A 19,142-nucleotide genomic window follows, 5' to 3' on the forward strand; every position below is an offset into this window, starting at 1 on the left:
TTATTCAAGGTCACAATGGATCTGAAGCCTGTGCTGGGAACAGTGGGAGCAAGAATACACACAAGAGTTTGAAATATTAGTCCGTTTTATAACATATCCAAATACAGTTGTGTTCTGATGAGGAACAGAGACCAAAGCTCTTGCTTGGTCCAATATCTGTTTAGTGCAAATATTTTTTTTCTGCAATACTGCAATAAAATATCAAATATATTAAACTAAATTTAAAGTACAGAAATTATTATTGTGTTCATCATGCTCAAGTTGAACCATTTAATATTGTGGATTTTAATTTATCTTAGGAATAAAACATAACCGCATGTTTCTTGCTAAGAACAAGATGCAGTTATGTCTTATTTAATAATAATCATTTAATAATCCCTTCTGAGGATCATGAACTTGAATTGTAATGTCCGGCTAGACTGAAGTGCAGGGTTCAAATTATGTCGTAATTGTGTGGCAAAGCACCAAACTCCATTCAGAGCTGGAATATATGGTGTTATCTGTCTCAGACAGTGATGTCTGAACAGAGTTGAACAGGAGCTGCATGATACAGCTGATACAGTTCAGTGATGTTTTGTAAAAGGTTTGGAAGGGTAAGATGGGGATGGGACTTTGGTATTTGGTGGTGGTTTTGAAATGATAATGAGTTGCTTTTGGCAAATCTGTGAACCCTTTTAGTCAGGAAATGTTATCACAATTGGTCACAAAAGACACATTTGAGATATATGAAAATACCAGGTGTGAATGTCTATCTGTCTCAGATGCTCAGATCTGAACAAGGCCTAAGTCACAAAATAATACTACACAAAATAACTGATAAATGTCACCCTCTTGATGTGAACAAGAAGTATTACAACTGAATAAAAGTTTGCAGTACCAGCTACCCAAATAACATTTGTTACATGGCATATGTGCCTACCATAAAAAGAAGGTAAGTCACTTAGAAAAGATGGATATATTCAATGTGTAATGTATATGTAATACAATCTTTATAAACTCAGAGACTTATCCGCAATATTTAACGTTGATAAATCAACAAGCCACTTAGGAAGTGTGTCAATAAATCAGAGTAATTTGACTATTTTTTTATTAGACTAGTTAATTGCAAGCAGGGACACTGAATATTTATGAACCATTAGTGAAGGGTTTTTGTTTTATGCGTGTGTTATATTGTAATAGGCAATAAAGGTGATATCTCACTGTGCACTGCATAAACAATTCAACAGCACATGACACTGTCCTATAAGTTACTCGCATATAATTTATAGTAAATTAATAGGTAATGAAACATAATATTTCTTCTTATTCTGTATTTTTCTTAATCTGTAATATCTAATATATTTATATATATATATATATATATATATATATATAAAACATTCTGCAGATCACCATTGAATCTATAATTTAAAAAATGGACAGAATACGGTACAAGCATCACTTTGGCTAAAGGAGACTGTCCACGGAAAATCAGTGAAAGAGTAAGAAGGACAGGAGGGCAGAGGATTAATCTATGGGTTTCACACCAGTGGGGCTGAATATGTACAGTATGCAAGCACAAGTTTAACCACAGCAATCACAATGAAGGCTGAACAGAAGGACATCAGTAAAGCAGTCAGTCCCTTTGCCACAGAGATCTATAAAAAACATAAATGCTACTAAAATGTCACTTTCCACTTTTTTATTTATAAGCAAGCCCAATGATGGCATGCTATTTTACAAAACTTTTCTTTATTTATTCACATGCAGCTATTAGCAGCTTTTAAAAACAAAACAAAACAAAACAAAAAACCTCCACACAGTCAGCAACCCAAACTCATGATCAAACCAGCAACCCTGTCACCGTGAGGCAGCAATAGTACTCGCTGTGCCACCATGCCAAGTACCCAGAAATGTTTTGTATAAATAATAAAATATATTACATGGGTGATTCTATGTCACATTAGTTATTTGTAATGCATCCACTTTTATTCCATCACCTTAAATTCACAAATCATAGTGAAGCTCTAGTGTACAAATCCTGAGAAACATTGCAGTTCTGTAATAACACACAGCATAATCCTTAACATAAAAAAGCTTTGTGGTCCTTGTGGTGTACACAATTAAATAGACACAGCTTTAAGATAACTCAGTTCAAAGTGAGGCAAGGTAAGAAATGGGGGAAAATATAACACTGGTTCGGACAGCATGTACAATAACCTTTGAGCTTTAGGAGCTTTTTCAACCAAGTACATCTTAGCAATTTTAAAGTACTTTTAAATTATTCTCATCATTCTGTACCACATCATTACATATACATTTTTTTGTTTTGTTTTATTTAAGTAAAATACACTAATGAGCCATCTACCACCTTGGAAAACATAGGACTAGAAAAAAAAAATGGTGATACTATACATCAACGTTCGCTTAACTGACATAATTTAATGCATTAGTTAACATTAACAAACTATAAACTTCAGCATTAATATACCAAAAGTAATTAAAAAAAAATAAAAAATCAAGTTATAAAAAATATTAACTGAGGCTTACAGGTGTAAGTATTAGAACTTGCTTTTCAGTCTCACTTAACAACCTCACACATGTTCATTAAGGTGTTGTTTCATTTAGTCATTATGGGCTTAATTTTACTCACTAATGGTATGAACATTGGTTAACGGATAGATAATTTTGAGTATTTGGTTTATTTTTTAAAAATCAATACAGGTGTTAGTTACTTGGTTAATGTTATTTATGGTATATTAATGCTGAAGTACAGTACACAATTAGTTCATGTTAACTAATGTACTAAACAAAGACGATAATGATATGTGTGCCTGGAAAAATGGCAAAGTTATTAATAGCTGTGATGAGATTTAAAGATAATTGATAAAATACCATTTAAAATATGGGCTTAGACATCAGATATTAAACTAGAACATTATGATCTTTGGAACACATAGTATGAGGACTCAATGCACACAAAAAAGGTTCTTGGTGTCATAGAAATGTTCTATGAAAATAGAGACATTTATCTTTTCCTATAACCAATAATTGCTATTCAGAGACCCATTAGAATACATGCGCACTTAGGTTCTCCCTCTTGTAAATACAATATATATATAAAAGAATGATTGAATCAATAACTGCTGTGAGGTCTCATGTGTGGGTCTCCAGGTCAGTCTGTTTTGTCTCTTCACTCATACTGTGTGTCACGGTATCCTGATTCAGCATTCCACTGAGAGCAGCACGGCACATTAAAAACACAATCTCAAGTCCAAATCTTTGCTGAGTTGTAGTTACTTCTCCCTCCTCAGCACTTGTACTTCATCCTGCAAACAGTGATCATTTTAATAGCTGGACAATATAATAGCTGGACTTATTGCAGACACATAGAGAAGAAAAGGGTTTCCCAATGGATGATGGATAGTAAATGGATATAGCTTTCTACAAGAGTCCACTAAGAACTTTTAAGGGTTTCTTTAATCTAGATTAAATAGATATATAAACTGTGTATAATTAAACAGCAAATATGAACTTTAGATAAAATATTCAATATAATGTTTTGATATGAATGCTATTTAGGCTTTAGGAATACATTAATCTTGACACAAATGTAAAGGTTGAAGATAATGGTGTTTTGAGTTGGAATTGTTATAAAATATCATAACTCCTGATAAGCTGTTTCCATTCATAATGTTAAAAAAGTCTTATTGCCCTGTTAAAGGTGAACAGTCGCATAGCTAAGTGAGCATAAATGTGACCTAGAGGTTGGTAAGAATGTTTTCTAAATATTGTAATAACAGAATGATATTTTGATCTAAATATTTTTACATGAATCCAGTACTCCACTTACCTGTAATTTCATTCGTTTACTCCTTTCCTCATTTAGCTCGTCTTTAAGCTCTTTCATGTCTGTACTGTTTTAAGAATCACATGTTTTATATCATGATTATTACACATGACCTATATACTGCAGTTTGGTATTAGAATACTAAAATCCGATGGCTACTTTTGCTAGTGTGTAGGAGATACTCACTCGTGCCGGGTTTTGAACAGCTCCATTTCCATGCGCAGTTCTTTCAGCTCAGCAAGAACCTGATCCAGTGTTGGCTTCTCCACTGTTGGTTTTGTCTCTATCTCAGTTTTAGACACAGTGGGATTCTGAGGTGCTAAAATAGCAGAGGTCTTGCTGTTCAATGGTAAATTATTTCCTGTGTCCTGCAAGACATTTTTTTTTTCTTAATTATAATTAGGGCTAAAATATAAAAGTGCAATCATATCATTACATGATAAATAAATCTGAAATGTAATATCTGGCATAGATAATGACATTGACAAGATAACATGTATAGTAATATATGCTAAATTCATACCAAAAATCAGAAAAATAGAGAAATCAGTATTTCTATTATTATGTTTAATTATCCTAACTAAATAAATTAATACTTGCCCAGCTTTTAAGGGATTTGATATAAGCAGATGCACTGTCATAGCTAAAACTACACTGGCATGCTGTATGGCAGAGGCATTTAAACTGGGGGATGGAATTGCAGGGGGGTACAAGTGAGGGGTAAGATGGAAAAGAACAAAATTTATTTTTTAAAAGACAGTATCAGACCTGCCAACCATTATGCATTTTGCATAAGAGTTCCAAGTATCCAAACATCCAAGTTTGCTGGAACATATCCAACATATCCAAAGGAGCTGTTTAAAATCTGCCCCCATTTCACACTAGTAACGTTTTGCCTGTGCTTACAGAGCTTGTAACATGTACTAATGCAGTGTTCTATCAAGGTAAATGGAAAATGTTTTGTTTTTCAGCTGAAAATGTTCTCAAAATACTGGGAAAAATACAGCCTAACTGACCATAATATGCTTTTTGTTGCTAGATTATCATATTTTATGCATATAGTTATAATCATTGGCTGCAGGTAATAGATTTTCTGTTGTGGATGAAAATTCTGATTCCAAACCTTGGGAGGAACTGTATGCTTTTTATCAGCTCCATCTGTTTCTGTTGATGCTGATGCCTCATTTTGGTTGGTGTCACCAGATGGCTTTGGAGAAAAATAAGGGAGTAGTCACATTTCCAACAGATTTACATTTGCAGTTGTAGGTCTATGATAAAGTGCTGTCCATTAGCAAAATATTTTGACCATTTGGAACCATTGTCATATTCTCAATACTGCTATACTCCCTGTATTTAAAGAGTCTTCTATAGTAGTGTGCAAACCTAAAATCTACCTAACATCCACCCAACACTAAGCAATTGGTGGTTAAATCAGACTTACCAACTACATGATACCATGTGTTTTAAGATAATATCTCACATGGAAATTATAAGACCTGTGGACTTCTTGTACCCACAAGTGTAACTTCACTTATATTTGTAAAACTTAACCATCCTTTCAAAGGAGTTTTCAGCTTTTATAATGAAAGGCATCTTTACTTCCACTGCACAAAATATGATTTATGTTTTGAAATGTCAGTGTATCTCATTTTATATTGGGAATACAAAATGCATACTATAATGTAACATCATTGAATTGTTTTATTATTGAAAGAAAATGATTTTTTATTCACAATTTTACACTTAATAATAACCTAATAATCTAATTTAATAATAATCTAAAAACAAGTAGAACTTGTCTGGATCAATTTCAAAATCTAACTAGTTCATCTGCTGGTTACAATGACAATTTCACATAAATCCTAACAGTTATCCATGTCCTCTGTGCGCAAACATTTTCACATTTTCACAAGTAACACTGGCATTCTCCTGAGAACAAATCGTGCTGAACTGATCTGTTTAATTGACCCTAACACACCTGATTAATCCAGGGAAAAAATATCATTAGTTATTGAAAAGGAGGCCCTGGAATAGGAATAATTATTTTAGTAAGTGACAGCAAATGACAGTTTTTAATGTGTACAGGAAACACTTACAGGTGTGTGTGTTGGTGGTCTCCTCTGTGGAGGTTTGGCCCTGTTGGCTGTGGGATGGTTGAGTTTAGCAGAAGACACATCGACACCATCAAACTGGTCTGAATCTTTAGGCTTACTATCTGTGGGTTTTGGTGAGGCAGGAGGCTGGTCATCACTTGGCCTAAAAAAAGAAAGTGTATCTTTGTCTAAAAAAAAAAACTGTGGAATTGAAAGTTGCCCACATGCTATGACCCACCTACATAACGTATGTTAGTAATGTTGTAGGTGTACAGAAAGTGGTAAAACTAGACACACCAGAACACCAGAGGACTTTTCTTCGCATGACGAAACGTGTGGTTTCGGCCTGTGCCATTAATCTTTTTGTGCTGACCTGCAGTGATGAGGTAAATGTCATGCTCAACCAACCCAGAGCTACCAATTCTGAACACCAACTCCTTCCACAACACTCCATTTTAAGTTGTTTCCTTTTTAATATTCATATACTGCAGTGTTGTTGAATTCTAGATTATTGATCAGAAGCAGTTGATTACATTTCTGTAACAGCAGCTCTGACCATAGTTCTGGGTGTAAAATCACAGATTTATATTAATGCACTCATACCGATGTACTATTGTTTCTATATTAACAACTCATTCACAGGGACTTGTGTGGCAGATAAGCTACACAATCTAATGCTAATTATAAATAGATAAAAACAAATGTTATTTAACAAAGAAAAATTTTGCTCATTGATATTAGGAAGCTTTCTGCAAGTATATGTTCATTTAACATTTATGGAGGGAGTCTCAAGTTTCAGCACTTTGTTACAATTGTTAAGTTTCCTGCCACTGAAGAATCTTTAAGAGAAAGGACTTTGTGCTTTGTGGGTTCTTTGTAATTGTATTGTATTCCATTCTATTTTTATTACTCAATATCTGTTCAACAACAGAGACATTGGACTATTCTGAAAATTGTATGCATGATCCATTTTACATGCGGCAAAATAGTTTGGTGGTTGCTTCATCCATAACACATGTTTTATAAATGAATTGTTTTAAATCACATTGTTTAACATTATGTTTGGATTACATTTCCCCCCCATTTTGTCCCCAACCTTGGTAACCTTGGTCACTATTTCCACCCACCAGCCTCATTTCATTTGAAAACTACCAACTGGGGAGGATGAAGGCTAACCTCTGCTTGCTCCAGGACACTTGAAGCCAGCCAACCACGTCTTTTCAAATTAGTGCACATGCTGCGTCACAAGGCATAACACACTCGTAAAAAAGCACTATCTACCCTCTACCACATACATGAGCTCACAGACAATCGTTATATATGAACACATATCCAGAACAGGAAACAAGCTGCTTATACTTGTTTATTTTCAGATTCGTTTAGTGTCTATTTAACTCCATTTGGCTCTTCTGTGGGCCTGGCATTTAGCCCGTATCCACTGATATATCACCTTTAATACAATGCAAGTCAAGGAAGCTAAATTATATCTATAAATCTTGTAGGGCTGACATATTTACCAGTTTCTAAATATATAATTTCCAAAAGGACAAATGTAGTTTCTACTGCAAAGAGGAAATTTAGTTTTGTTGACTTACTTGGATGTAACCTTCTGTGGTTTATCTTTAACTGGAGGCGGTGGGACTTTGAACAAACTAGGCAGCTTTATTTTACCAGGAACATCACTTCTGAGATCTCTGGCTTCCGACTTCTCATCTGCACACAGAAATAAATTATGTGATTGCTTTTCTAAGCGAAATTAAAGCAAAAGGTCTTATAGCAAAAGACAATCTCACGGCTATTACATTTCTGTCCCTTTTGCTTACTTATGCTGAAGATGTGCACTGACAGATTTATCTATTTATCTGCATTGCATGTGTATCATAATAAGTGAAAATTAATACATCCATTTGGAGACAATTATCTCAAGGTTTTATGGGCAATAAATGAGTAGACATGGCATGTTTAAACTTTATAGTCTGTTTGCTTTAAATAGAATTATCAAAACAAGCATAAATTTCTTCCAAGCCAAGTTCTCTTACCTTTGGTTTCTGTCTTTGTGTGGACTTCAGTGCTGCTTTTATCCATTCCAGAAGCTTGGTTTACTGTTATACCAAAAGAGAGATGTTAGTGTGAAAAGGGTTGCATGATAGCACGATTAAGCATCAGTCCCATAGATTGTTTAACATATTTTCAAACAGTGTTAAACTGAAAAAAAAAAATAAATAAAAAAAAAAATAATAAAAAAAAAATCTTAGAGCATTGGTTCTTAAACTGGGGGACACAAAACACTGTCATTCTTAAAAGTGGGCTGTGCTCACAAAAAGGTTAAGAACCGCTGTTTTAGAGCATTCTGAAAATGACAAGAGGTCTCCAAATACCATGGGAATATCAGAGTGCCTTAATGAGGAAGAGGCCCACTGTTTCCTGTGTATGGTTAAATTTACCTTAACCATTTAAAGTTCCATCTTATGATTCCATTATTCATTTTCAAGATTATTAGCATAACTGCTATTAATTAATCAGTAACTACAATAACACTGATAGGAAATGTCTATAGTTCCAAGGGTAATAAATGTTCCCAAAGTGGGGCCACTGGGGGTCCTATTCACAGGTCCTCGGAGTTTAAATGCTTGAGTTTGTTTTAAATAAACAACCTGGGAAATGACGAACTGTGAAATAATTTGTAGTGATTTAATGATAGCCTGTGTCGAGCTAATGGATAATTTAACATTCTCTGTTCAATTGTATTCAGGATTTTCTTCAAATCCTATAGAAAAAATGTTGGTACCCTTTCTGCAAACAAAGAGCAGAAAGGTGAAATTACTTAAGAAAACAATATGACACTTGCCACATTCATAAAACTTTGTGACTGTGCTCATAATTATTTGTGATCTGCATAAATATGACCTAAAACATCATCAGAGTTTCACACAAGTCCTAAAAGTAGACCAAGAAAACCCAATTAAACAAATGAGACAAAAATATTATGTAATATTGGATAATTTTCCTCAATAATTTCCTCAAAATGACCATGTATATTATGATTGTTTCATTTGTTTAAGTGGGTTCTCATTGTCTACATTTAGGACTTGTGTGAAAATCTGTTGATGTTTTAGGTCATATTTATGTATGTATATATATATATATATATATATATATATATATATATATATATATATATATATATATATATATATATATATATATATATATATATATATATGTGTGTGTGTGTGTGCAAAAGTGTCTGCACATGCAAAGAAATGCTGTACAGCAAAGATGCCTTCAATTATTTGTCTTGAAAAATTCAATTTAAATTAAAATATTAGTCTCCAGTGCAGTTTTATTTTTAAAAAAAAATAGCTGGTAAGTTTTATTGAACATCTTGCAGAACCAGCCACAGATCTTCTGTAGACTTTGACTGTCACACTTGCTTCTTATTTTTTCAGCAAAACCCAGCAGCCTTCATTGTGTTTTTGTCTGAAAAGTGGTCTCTTACATAATATGCTGCTTTCTTTAATGACAAACATTTTTCTATAACATTTAATTTAGTGCTAGAAAACTAATGTTCGGGAATCTAAATGTTTGTTTGTTTGTTTTTTTGTAATGAAAAATGTAGAATTCATAAACTAAAAAATCTGTAACAAAGTTTGTACTAAAAAACTTTTTGCTAAATTGTTTCAGAAATAAATCAGAAATCTAAATAAAACTAATATAAAACTAATATAAAACAAAGGCAACCTGAGTAAACACAAAATACAATTTTTAAATGATAATGTTATTTATTGAAGCAAAAAAGTTATCCAATACCAAATGGGCCTGTGTGAAAATGTATTTGCCCCTGTAATTACTAATTCCCCAAATCTATGAAACTGAATTCATAATGTTGTTGAGCTGGACCAGACACAACCAGGCCTGATTACTGCAAACGCTGTTCAATCAAATCAACACTTGAATAGAACTTTTTCAACAGCATGGCACTGGTTAAAAGGTCTTACCCAGTAACACACTATTACAAAATCGAAAGAAATTCCAGAAATTATGAGGAATAAGGTGATCGAAATACATAAGTATGAGAAGGGTTACAAAGCTATTTCAAAGGCTCTGGGACTCCAAAGAACCACAGTGAGGGCCATTATCTCCAAATGGAAAAACTCAGCACAGTAGTGAACCTTTACAGAAGTGGCCATCCTTCCAAAATTCCTTCAAAGCACACAGCACCGACTTATCCAGGAGGTCACAAAAGAGCCAAGGACAACATCAAAGGAACTCCAGGCCTCTCTTGCATCAATAAAGGTCACTGTTCATGACTCCTCTATCAGAAAGACACTGAGAAGAGTGGTGAGGTGAAAACCACTGCTAACACAGAAGAACATTAAGGCTCATTTGAATTTTGTCAAAACATAACCTTTATCCTCAAACAGGCAGTTCATGCTCAAAAACCCTCCAGTGTGGCTGAACTAAAGCAGTTCTGCAAATAAGAGTGGGCCAAAATTCCACCACAGTACTGTGAAAGACTGATCTCCAGTTATCGGAAGTGTTTGGTCGCAGTTATTGTTGCTAGGTGTGGCACAACCAGATTTTAAGTTTAAAGGGGCAGTTACTTTTTCACATGGGTGATAGGTCTAGGATAACTTTGTTTTGCTTCAAAAAATAAATAAATAAATAAAAACTGTATTGTGTGTTTACTCAGTTTACCTATGTTTGCCTACGTCTTTTATTTTGTATTTCATTTGAAGATCTAAATATTATATATATATATATATATATATATATATATATATATATATATATATATATATATATATATATATAATGAGTTTACTAGGCAAAAGTTAAGTCAATTTACTGAAGGTCTGTCCTTAACTCAGCTATACATTCAGGTTAAATGCAGAAAATAATTTTATAATATCATGGAAGTACTTTACACCATCAGTTTTCTACTTAAGGCTAGTTAGTTAGACTTATCCATACAATATCAAAGCTTTAATACCATTTAGAAGTGCAGTGCACAATCCCATCCACTTCTGTGTGTTGTGAAGTCTTAACCAAGTTATATTAAAACAGTAAGAGCTAGGCACTGAAATAAAATTAGAGAAATACTATACAGTAAGTCAGTCTGTACATACCCTCTAAAAGAAATCAAAGTCTTGGTTCCAGCATCTGTCCTGACCTTCTAAACATAGAGATGCCTGTAAATGCTTCCTTCTTCTCCCCTATACTCAGATAATATGACCTAAGACAAGCTTACAACTTCCTGTCAAGTGAAGCGATTCTCTGTGAGCTACTTCAGAAAAGATGTTCAGATTTTTTTAGAATGCAGGAAATGCTGGTTTGTTTACAGCTGCATGTTCCAGAAATAATAATAATAGGGAATATTTTGAGGATTTGAAATATAGGTTAATGTAGACATATTGTTTATAATGCATGAGCTTTTTGAAGTCCTGCTTTTTCAAATGTAATGAATAGAAAAACAACTTCAGAATCACAGGTGTTCTTAGCAATTTTAGTAAGCTTATCGACGTTAAACAAAACCCACTTCCTGTACATGTTGTGTCAGCTATCACTGAGCATTTCACATCCTTTTTTCGACAAACTGAGAGTTTAAACCAGTTTGTCAGGTGTCTTAAGAAATATTAGGTTACACTAAATATTGAATTGTGTCTTAAAGGTTCCAGAACTGATATTTATGTTGAAGGTGTTGTTGCAAATAGCATTAGAGTACACAAATAGGCATCTATATATATATATATATATATATATATATATATATATATATATATATATATATATATATATATATATATATATATATATATATATATAAATATATATAAAATACATATGTGCTCCAATACTGTGATTACAGAGCATACTTAACATTGTGTTCAAGATTCAGAAACAGATAAGCCTATTGTTGATTCATAAATGGCATGGTAATTAATAATTTTCAAAATTTTAATTAAAAAAAAATTGTTTGACTGAGCCTATATTTACAGTATAAACTGGAGGTCCCATAAATAAAGCTTAAATGGTTACTGGCTCCACAACTCAGCAACAAATGAGTGAGTGATTGTGAGGGATGATCATATTTGAGTTCATGTTTATGTACTTCTGTATATTTTAGATTGTCCTAATTTTATGTAACAACTGATTTTGCAGTTATATCATACTAAGATACACAGTATGTGTTTTCTGTATATTATATTACTTAATATTGTATAATATAACATGATAAATTAACACTGATTGAAATTTTCACAGACTGAGTACTGAATAAAGCACTAACCACATACAAAGACATTTCTAAAGGACACTGGCATCTGTTCTAAGCATGTTAATTACAATAGTTTTGCCTCACTGTAAACATGTCTTAGACAATTAAAGATATACTCTATATGCCATAAGATGTCATCAAACCCTATGCGAAGTAAATTTGTTTCTTGACACACAACTCAACATGACTCAGTCTTCAACATTAAGATCACTTCTACATGAAAACATATAATTCCAGAAAAAAAAACTCCCAGATCTGCTATTAGAAGTGTGGCAATTGTCTTACCTGGATGCTTTTCTGTGCCACGTCTCAGTGGTGGTTGGCTTTTTTCCTGACAAGGGAAATACAACAAAATGGATTTAGAGACTATTTTGGTTTAATGCTCTTTCCATAGTGGAAAAATTTTGTTACTGACTTCCGCTTTCCTTATAACAGATGTCTCTGATTCATTCCCATTAAACAAGTTTAAAATAACAGGAAAAAATGCAATCACAGAAAGTCCACAGTAAAGTTAACTGTGGGAACACAAACAAGTGGCATGCTATCTTTTACTTGCATTAAAATGTAATGTATAAATGAATTAATCTACACACTGAACTAATCTACAAACTTTGGTAAAAACCTATAAACAATGTTGATACACTGCCATTCTTGGACACAGGGCTAGCCTGAGAACTTCTCCACCCACTCACTTGGAGAGCTTCCACTGGGATTATCATGACGAAGTTGTCAGGGAAGAAGCCCCTTCGGCCATTCAGTTCACCTTCCCACCATCCCTCATCATCGCTGACCTTCAGCATAGAAGAAAAGAGCAAAAAGTAAAACTCAGACACACACACTTTCTCTGGAAATAAGGAAGCACGAATGAATGAAGAAATATTATATTTTCAATACTGATGGAGTACATTGGGTAATAAAAGAATGTAAATTAAGGTTGACTGCTTTGGTAATCTATTACATAAGTTGAACTAGCACAACATGAAATGTCTATATATATATATATATATATATATATATATATATATATATATATATATATATATATATATATATATATATATATATATAATTTTTATTATTACTACCAGTCAATGGTTCCTTCCACTCATAGGAACAAGGAAGTGAGGCAGGCAGCAGTGTGACAATTGAACATCTGACACACAGGCCAAGACAGTAATGCAATCAATTAAATCTATCTCTGATGTCAGACCTTGTTGATGATGGTGACAATGTCTCCCTTCTTTAGATCTAGTTCATCCTCAGCAATGGCTGTGTAGTCGAACATGACTTGGCAACATTCTTTTACTGTCAGACAACAAAAACAGGAATGTCTAGTGTTTCAAGCTGGTCAACATTGTGATGGTACTCCAAACCAGTTGCTGTAAATGTATGGCATGTTAGTCATCACAAGCAAGGCGAATGGTGGCAGACATAAGCACATGCATTTGGAACAGGTAGAGATTCAACATCATGCATAAGCACTGGTTCATAACAAGTGAATTCTAAATTTTATGGTGTGATGGTTCAAATTAACACCCCAATGGTATGCAGTAATTTGGGGAAATCCCAGGAGGCACCACCCAACAGTTGTCAGAATACACCTAAGCTCATTTTACAATACAGCTACATTTTAAATTACATTAAGTCATCAGAACAGGCCCAACAGAGTTATATAAAATCTTAAAAATTCACTAGCATTTTGTGTATGTACCTGATCAACTTACTGTTTGTCTTTTTACGTATACTTGCTCTCTGCTGTTGTCCTCCCTGTAAAGAAACAGACTGATCAATTAAGTTTGTTTCAGTGCCACAGCTTCTTCTGGACAATGCTACAATGTGCTGTGCTGTGCTGTACCTCTTTAATGAATATGGCCTCAGAGAGTTTAGCTCTGCTTCTCACATCTGCATATCATAAAAAATGCTTTAGGGAGACATACTGTAGCAACTTCTTATATGCCATCCATCTATTTTCTATACCGCTTATCCTACTGGGGGAACCTGGAGCCTATCCCAGGGAGCATTGGGCACAAGGTGGGGGAGACCCTGAATGGGGTGCCAATCCATTGCAGGGCACAATCACGCACTACGGACACTTTGGACATGCCAATCAGTCTGCTGGGGGAGGAAACCGGAGTACCCTTAGGAAACCCCCACAGCACAGGGAGAACATGCAAACTTTGCACACACAGGGTAGTGGCGGGAATCAAACCACCAACCCTGGAGGTCAGAGGCGAACATGCTAACCACTAAGCCATCATGCACCCTGCAGCTTCTTACATTTCTTTATTAATTTGATTGAAATATACAACACATTATGACATACTGCATATAATGTCAAAAGCTATAACCATACCTTTTGGACAGACAAAAATTTCTTTAACAAAGTTTGATGGAAACACTCCTATTTTTCCACCTTTTTTCCCCATCCACCATCCATCTTCAATCTGTGAACAGATTCACAAGCAAGTCAGGAAAGCCATTAAAAAACATGAATATCTTCATGTAATATTACTCATTACTTAATTTTTATTTAATATTACTCAACTATACCAGCAAATCTCAACATCTACACATGTATACAGTGCTACAGTGGGTAATATTGGCACTACTGTTACTCTGTAGAGTCACATGCTCTCCCAGTGGGTTTCCTTTGGGTTCCCCGGTTTCCTCCCACCATACAAAAACAGTGTTAGGTGTTAGTGGTAGTAGTAGTTGTATGGTACATTGGTGCTAGTTGTGTGTGTGTATGTGTGTGTGTGTGTGTGTGTGTGTGTGCATGCCTGGTGCCCTGTGATAGACTGGTTTACATTCGTAAATATGATCTATGTGAGAAGCATGTTGCACACTACCTCTCTGATTATCTCTATAGTCTCGCCAATAACTAGCTCGAGTTCATCTTGGTGCAGTGGTGTGTAGGAATAAGTCACTTCACATTTCCTGCACTGCTCCTTCATCATCTTTGCTGGAATGATAAATGACCAGAGAAGTTATAACATGCTTGAGAATTCCTAGCATTCTGTCAAGCAAATAGAAAACTCAAATGTCTCAAATTTTAATACTTTATTTATAGAACAGTTTATGCACTTATAAATAACATTTATTTGGCTTTTGTCATAGGATGTGGTCAAAGTGAAACCTTGGTTGGAAACCTGTTTATCATGTTGTCATGGCATACACTTTTGACCTACTTCATGCTTAAGTATTTTGCTGTGGCTATACAGGAAATGGTATTGTAAAAAGTACATACATTTTCTCATGCTTCGTGGCTCCCTCTTACTGTCTCCTTTCAAGGAAATAGGCACCTCCTGTATTGGCAGAAATTCAAAGTAAGTAAGGAATGATTCAAAAAGAATCTGTGACTTTAAAATTTAAAGGAAACAAAAGAAAACAGATCAGACCTTGACAAAGTTAGCAGGGAAGATGCCTCTCTTTCCCCGGAGCTCTCCTTCCAGCCAGCCCTCCTCACTGGACACTGTCACATTCTTCACCACATCGCCTGCATGCACTGTTATCTCATCCCCCATTGTTCCCTCAAAGTCTAATAGAACCAGCACCTCTGACATAGACATAGGGCATAGAGTTTTTACCATCAGTATATCAATGGTGGTACAATTTAACTTTGCATGTTGCTAAAGCTCATTTTAGTCTCTTGTTCAGTGCTGATGCCTTGGCCATAATTGCTGCTATGTTAAAAACAATGTATTCTTTTTTCTTTTCTTTTCTTTCCTTTTTTTTTTTTTTTTTTGCTGCCTAGTTAATCCCTCAGTCAATATATTAAAGGTTGTTTTCAGTTGTAGCCTGTTCACCGGTGTATTAAATAATGTTATCTTAGTATGCCTTCAGCCAAATCAAAACTGTCTGTCTCAAACAAGTAGCTGGTTTAGCTTGCACAGCAATGTGTTTCAACAGGCCAGAAGGTATGTGGTATGTGGCATGTAAATCCAGGTTGAGTTTCACTCAGGAGTTGATTGCACTAGCTGTAGTCTTTATTGAAAAGACTTTACAGACAGTTTTTCTATACACTTAACAATATAGCAAGTGTCTTATCTGCTGTCATTATAATTAATTATAATTGAAGTCATTATAGGGAAATATCCACTCTTACAGAGTCACTTGGAGAGGTGAAATTCGGGAAGAAGTTAGGACAAAGTCAACAATCTCATCATACTTTTATGTATTCTACCTCCACAAGACAGAAATAAAGTTTCTCTTCGAAGTAATCTACTCACAAACAAATCCAAAACGAAGGGCTTTTTTAATTAAAGATGGTTTTGGGTATTCTGACAGTGTGAATATTTAGGACTTAAATAGGTTTATATGAACAGCAAGAGATCCTGAGTCCTGGTACCATAATATTATGAAACTCGAAATCATTGTGTGTGGGTACTTCATAGAGAAATGCTTTCATTTCAAATGTTTATGTTATGCCCAAGGCTGTGTAAACATTATTATTTCATTGGCTATTATTTATAGTTTGATTATTATTATTTATTTATTTATTTTTACAAAACTGACAAACAAGGAAAATTGAAAATTGTCCAACTAAGTGTAATTACCTAAATTACCTGAACACAAACTTACCTGAACACTGAAACAGATTTTCATTATATTGGTTTCATTTTCATTACATTTCCATTATATCAATGCTTTTATTTCCATATGATAACCCATAATTGATCAGTTCTGTTCTAATAATATTGACATATACTAAAAAAGTAGAACTCTTCATCTTCCATCCATCTTAAAATCTGCCTCATATCAATCTTAATATCTACAACCTGTGTAACAATCTGAAAATGACCACAAATTCTGTTCCTTAACTGTCTTACATACTTTACTGACCCAATGTCCATGAACTGACTATAGAAAAAAAACTGTACTCTATCCAAACAAAAGCAGAACCTGCTTTTAAACATTTCCACCCATAAACATGTAGAGACTTACCCATTGCACCAAATGTTTTGATTAGTCCTCTAGTTTAGTGTCAGTAGACTCTGGAACTGCCAGAGCTCTGTGTGATGTCAAATTGCTAGTACCAATAGCACAAGATACATAAACACACCAACGGCAGCCTCGGTCGTCCTTTCTTTAGTCAAATATTAACTCTGAGGCAGTCTTCCTAGCTAGTCATGACAAGCTAAAATACGGATTCTGTTTGTGTATATGCATGGGGAGGGGGGGGGGGAGATTAACGAAGAGAGACAAACAGGTGTAACAGGTTTCTGTTGGAATGAATGTATGAAGTACCTATAAAGCTAAAAGAAGCAGAAGGAGTTGAATCATGATACAATAAGTCTACCCATGTTTTTTTTTTTTTTTTGACAAATGGATATCTAGGTCTGTGATATTGTCACCCTCAGTATTTATTGCATGTTGTCAAATGCTTTCTGAGTTTTGCTGAACTGAATCTAAGCTCTGACAGTGTATTTCAGTTAAACAACTAGGGTTTTGTGGGGGGGGGAGTTTGTTTAAGAAATAAGTTTTTTAACATTTCAAACTGGAAATTAAAAAAAAATATCCACTAATTAACAGCAGCATGATAAATTCAAACTATCCATCTCCATCTTCTACTGCTTACTCCTTTTCAGGGTCACAGGGAACCTGAAGCCTATCCCAGGGAGCATCGGGCACAAGGCAGGGTACACCCTGGACAGGGTGCCAATCCATCACAGGGCACAATCACATACACACTCACACACCCATTCATACACTATGGACACTTTAGACACGCCAATCAGCCTACCATGCATGTCTTTGGACTGGGGGAGGAAACCGGAGTACCCGGAGGAAACCCCCGCAGCACGGGGAGAACATGCAAACTCTGCACACACATGGCCCTGGCGGGACTCCAACCCCGGACCCTGGATGTGTGAGGCGAACGTGCTAAAAATTGAAACTATTGTTGTGGCATTTAAGACACAGGAACCTTGTAGATAATTAAATTAAAACAAAATCTATGTTAACCCCCAACAACAAACTAGCTAAGGCATAAACCGATTGTTTCATAGTTCATACTGTACTTATATAATTGTGTTTATTGTATATTATCTTTGTTATGCATGATTTTGACACAGGGCGCACGGTGACTTAGGTGTTAGCATATTTGCCTCACACCTCCAGGGTTGGGGGTTTGATTCTTGCTGCTGCCCTGTGTGTGCAGAGTTTACATGTTCTCCGCGTGCTGCGGGGGTTTTCTCAGGGTACTCTGATTTCCTCCCCTAGTCCAAAGACATGCATGGTAGGCTGATTGGCATGTCCAAAGTGTCCTTAGTGTATGAATGCGTGTGTGAATGTGTATGTGAGTGTGCCCTGCAATGGATTGGCACCCTGTCCGTGGTGTGCCTCGCCTTGTGCCCAATGCTCCCTGGGATGGGCTCCAGGTTCCCCTGTGACCTTGTAGGATAAGAGATATAGAAAATGGAGGAAGGGTGGATTTTGACAAACTACTTAACAACTATATAAAATCTGCATTGTACTTGGCATAACACTGTGTGTGTATGAATTAATATGTAATAAAGTGTAACTCTTATCAGCCAGCACTAGACTGTACCATGTCTAAACTTAACCAGGGGGTTCCATTCTGATTCCTTTACACAGTATGTCTATAAATTAAATGGATTATGACGTTTCTACTGCACTCTTTCCTTATATGATGATTTTCAGAGGTGACACTTACTTACACACATATTGTGCAAGCTTGCAGGCCTACACTATATACGTCTATCATCATTAAAGCTATTTTCATGTGCTGAAAGCTTCTTTTCATTAGTTTCTGAACCCTTGCTTCATCAAGCTGTACAGTATATCTTTTCTAGTTCTAAGGTCATTTATGAACTGTACTGCTAAAAATTGGCATTTGAGTTATCATTGAGTCACTGGCACGTCCTTGTCCGTTAGGAAACCAATCCAGAAAGCTACATAGAAGGAAAAGACTGTACACATC

The 19,142-nt window shown here is 35.0% G+C and overlaps 1 protein-coding gene across 2 annotated transcripts; it reads right to left on the minus strand.

Annotated features, from left to right (window-relative positions):
• Positions 1–1,666: 1,666 nt before the first annotated feature.
• Positions 1,667–17,345, minus strand: sh3d21 (SH3 domain containing 21). Of its 2 annotated transcripts, XM_017475463.3 has the most exons (17): positions 17,144–17,345; positions 15,598–15,755; positions 15,447–15,504; positions 15,049–15,161; positions 14,553–14,643; positions 14,055–14,101; positions 13,924–13,966; positions 13,410–13,504; positions 12,892–12,990; positions 12,485–12,530; positions 7,962–8,024; positions 7,518–7,635; positions 5,926–6,085; positions 4,953–5,036; positions 4,016–4,197; positions 3,833–3,896; positions 1,667–3,308 (listed from the first exon to the last, which is right to left on the minus strand). In XM_017475463.3, exons 1-17 carry the CDS (start codon positions 17,145–17,147, stop codon positions 3,276–3,278), a joined length of 1,458 nt encoding a protein of 485 aa, XP_017330952.1. In that variant the 5' UTR covers positions 17,148–17,345; the 3' UTR covers positions 1,667–3,275. The 2 variants fall into 2 exon arrangements, with proteins under 2 accessions (XP_017330952.1, XP_053538587.1); XM_053682612.1 differs by lacking the exon at positions 17,144–17,345 and having other exon boundaries at positions 15,598–17,128.
• Between the last annotated feature and the right edge of the window lie 1,797 nt (positions 17,346–19,142).

The sequence above is a fragment of the Ictalurus punctatus genome, chromosome 1, assembly GCF_001660625.3.
Source record: "Ictalurus punctatus breed USDA103 chromosome 1, Coco_2.0, whole genome shotgun sequence".
In the NCBI taxonomy this organism is placed as follows: Eukaryota; Metazoa; Chordata; class Actinopteri; order Siluriformes; family Ictaluridae; genus Ictalurus; species Ictalurus punctatus.

Excerpts from the sequence above, each read along its gene's own strand:
- sh3d21 (XM_053682612.1), bottom strand. The coding sequence starts at position 15,789 with ATGGTAAAAACTCTATGCCCTATGTCTATGTCAGAGGTGCTGGTTCTA. Across the intron at positions 12,531-12,891 it reads TCCCAGTGGAAGCTCTCCAA|GAAAAAAGCCAACCACCACT; the intron begins GTGAGTGGGTGG and ends TTCCCTTGTCAG. Across the intron at positions 4,198-4,952 it reads AGCATACAGTTCCTCCCAAG|GACACAGGAAATAATTTACC; the intron begins GTTTGGAATCAG and ends AATGTCTTGCAG.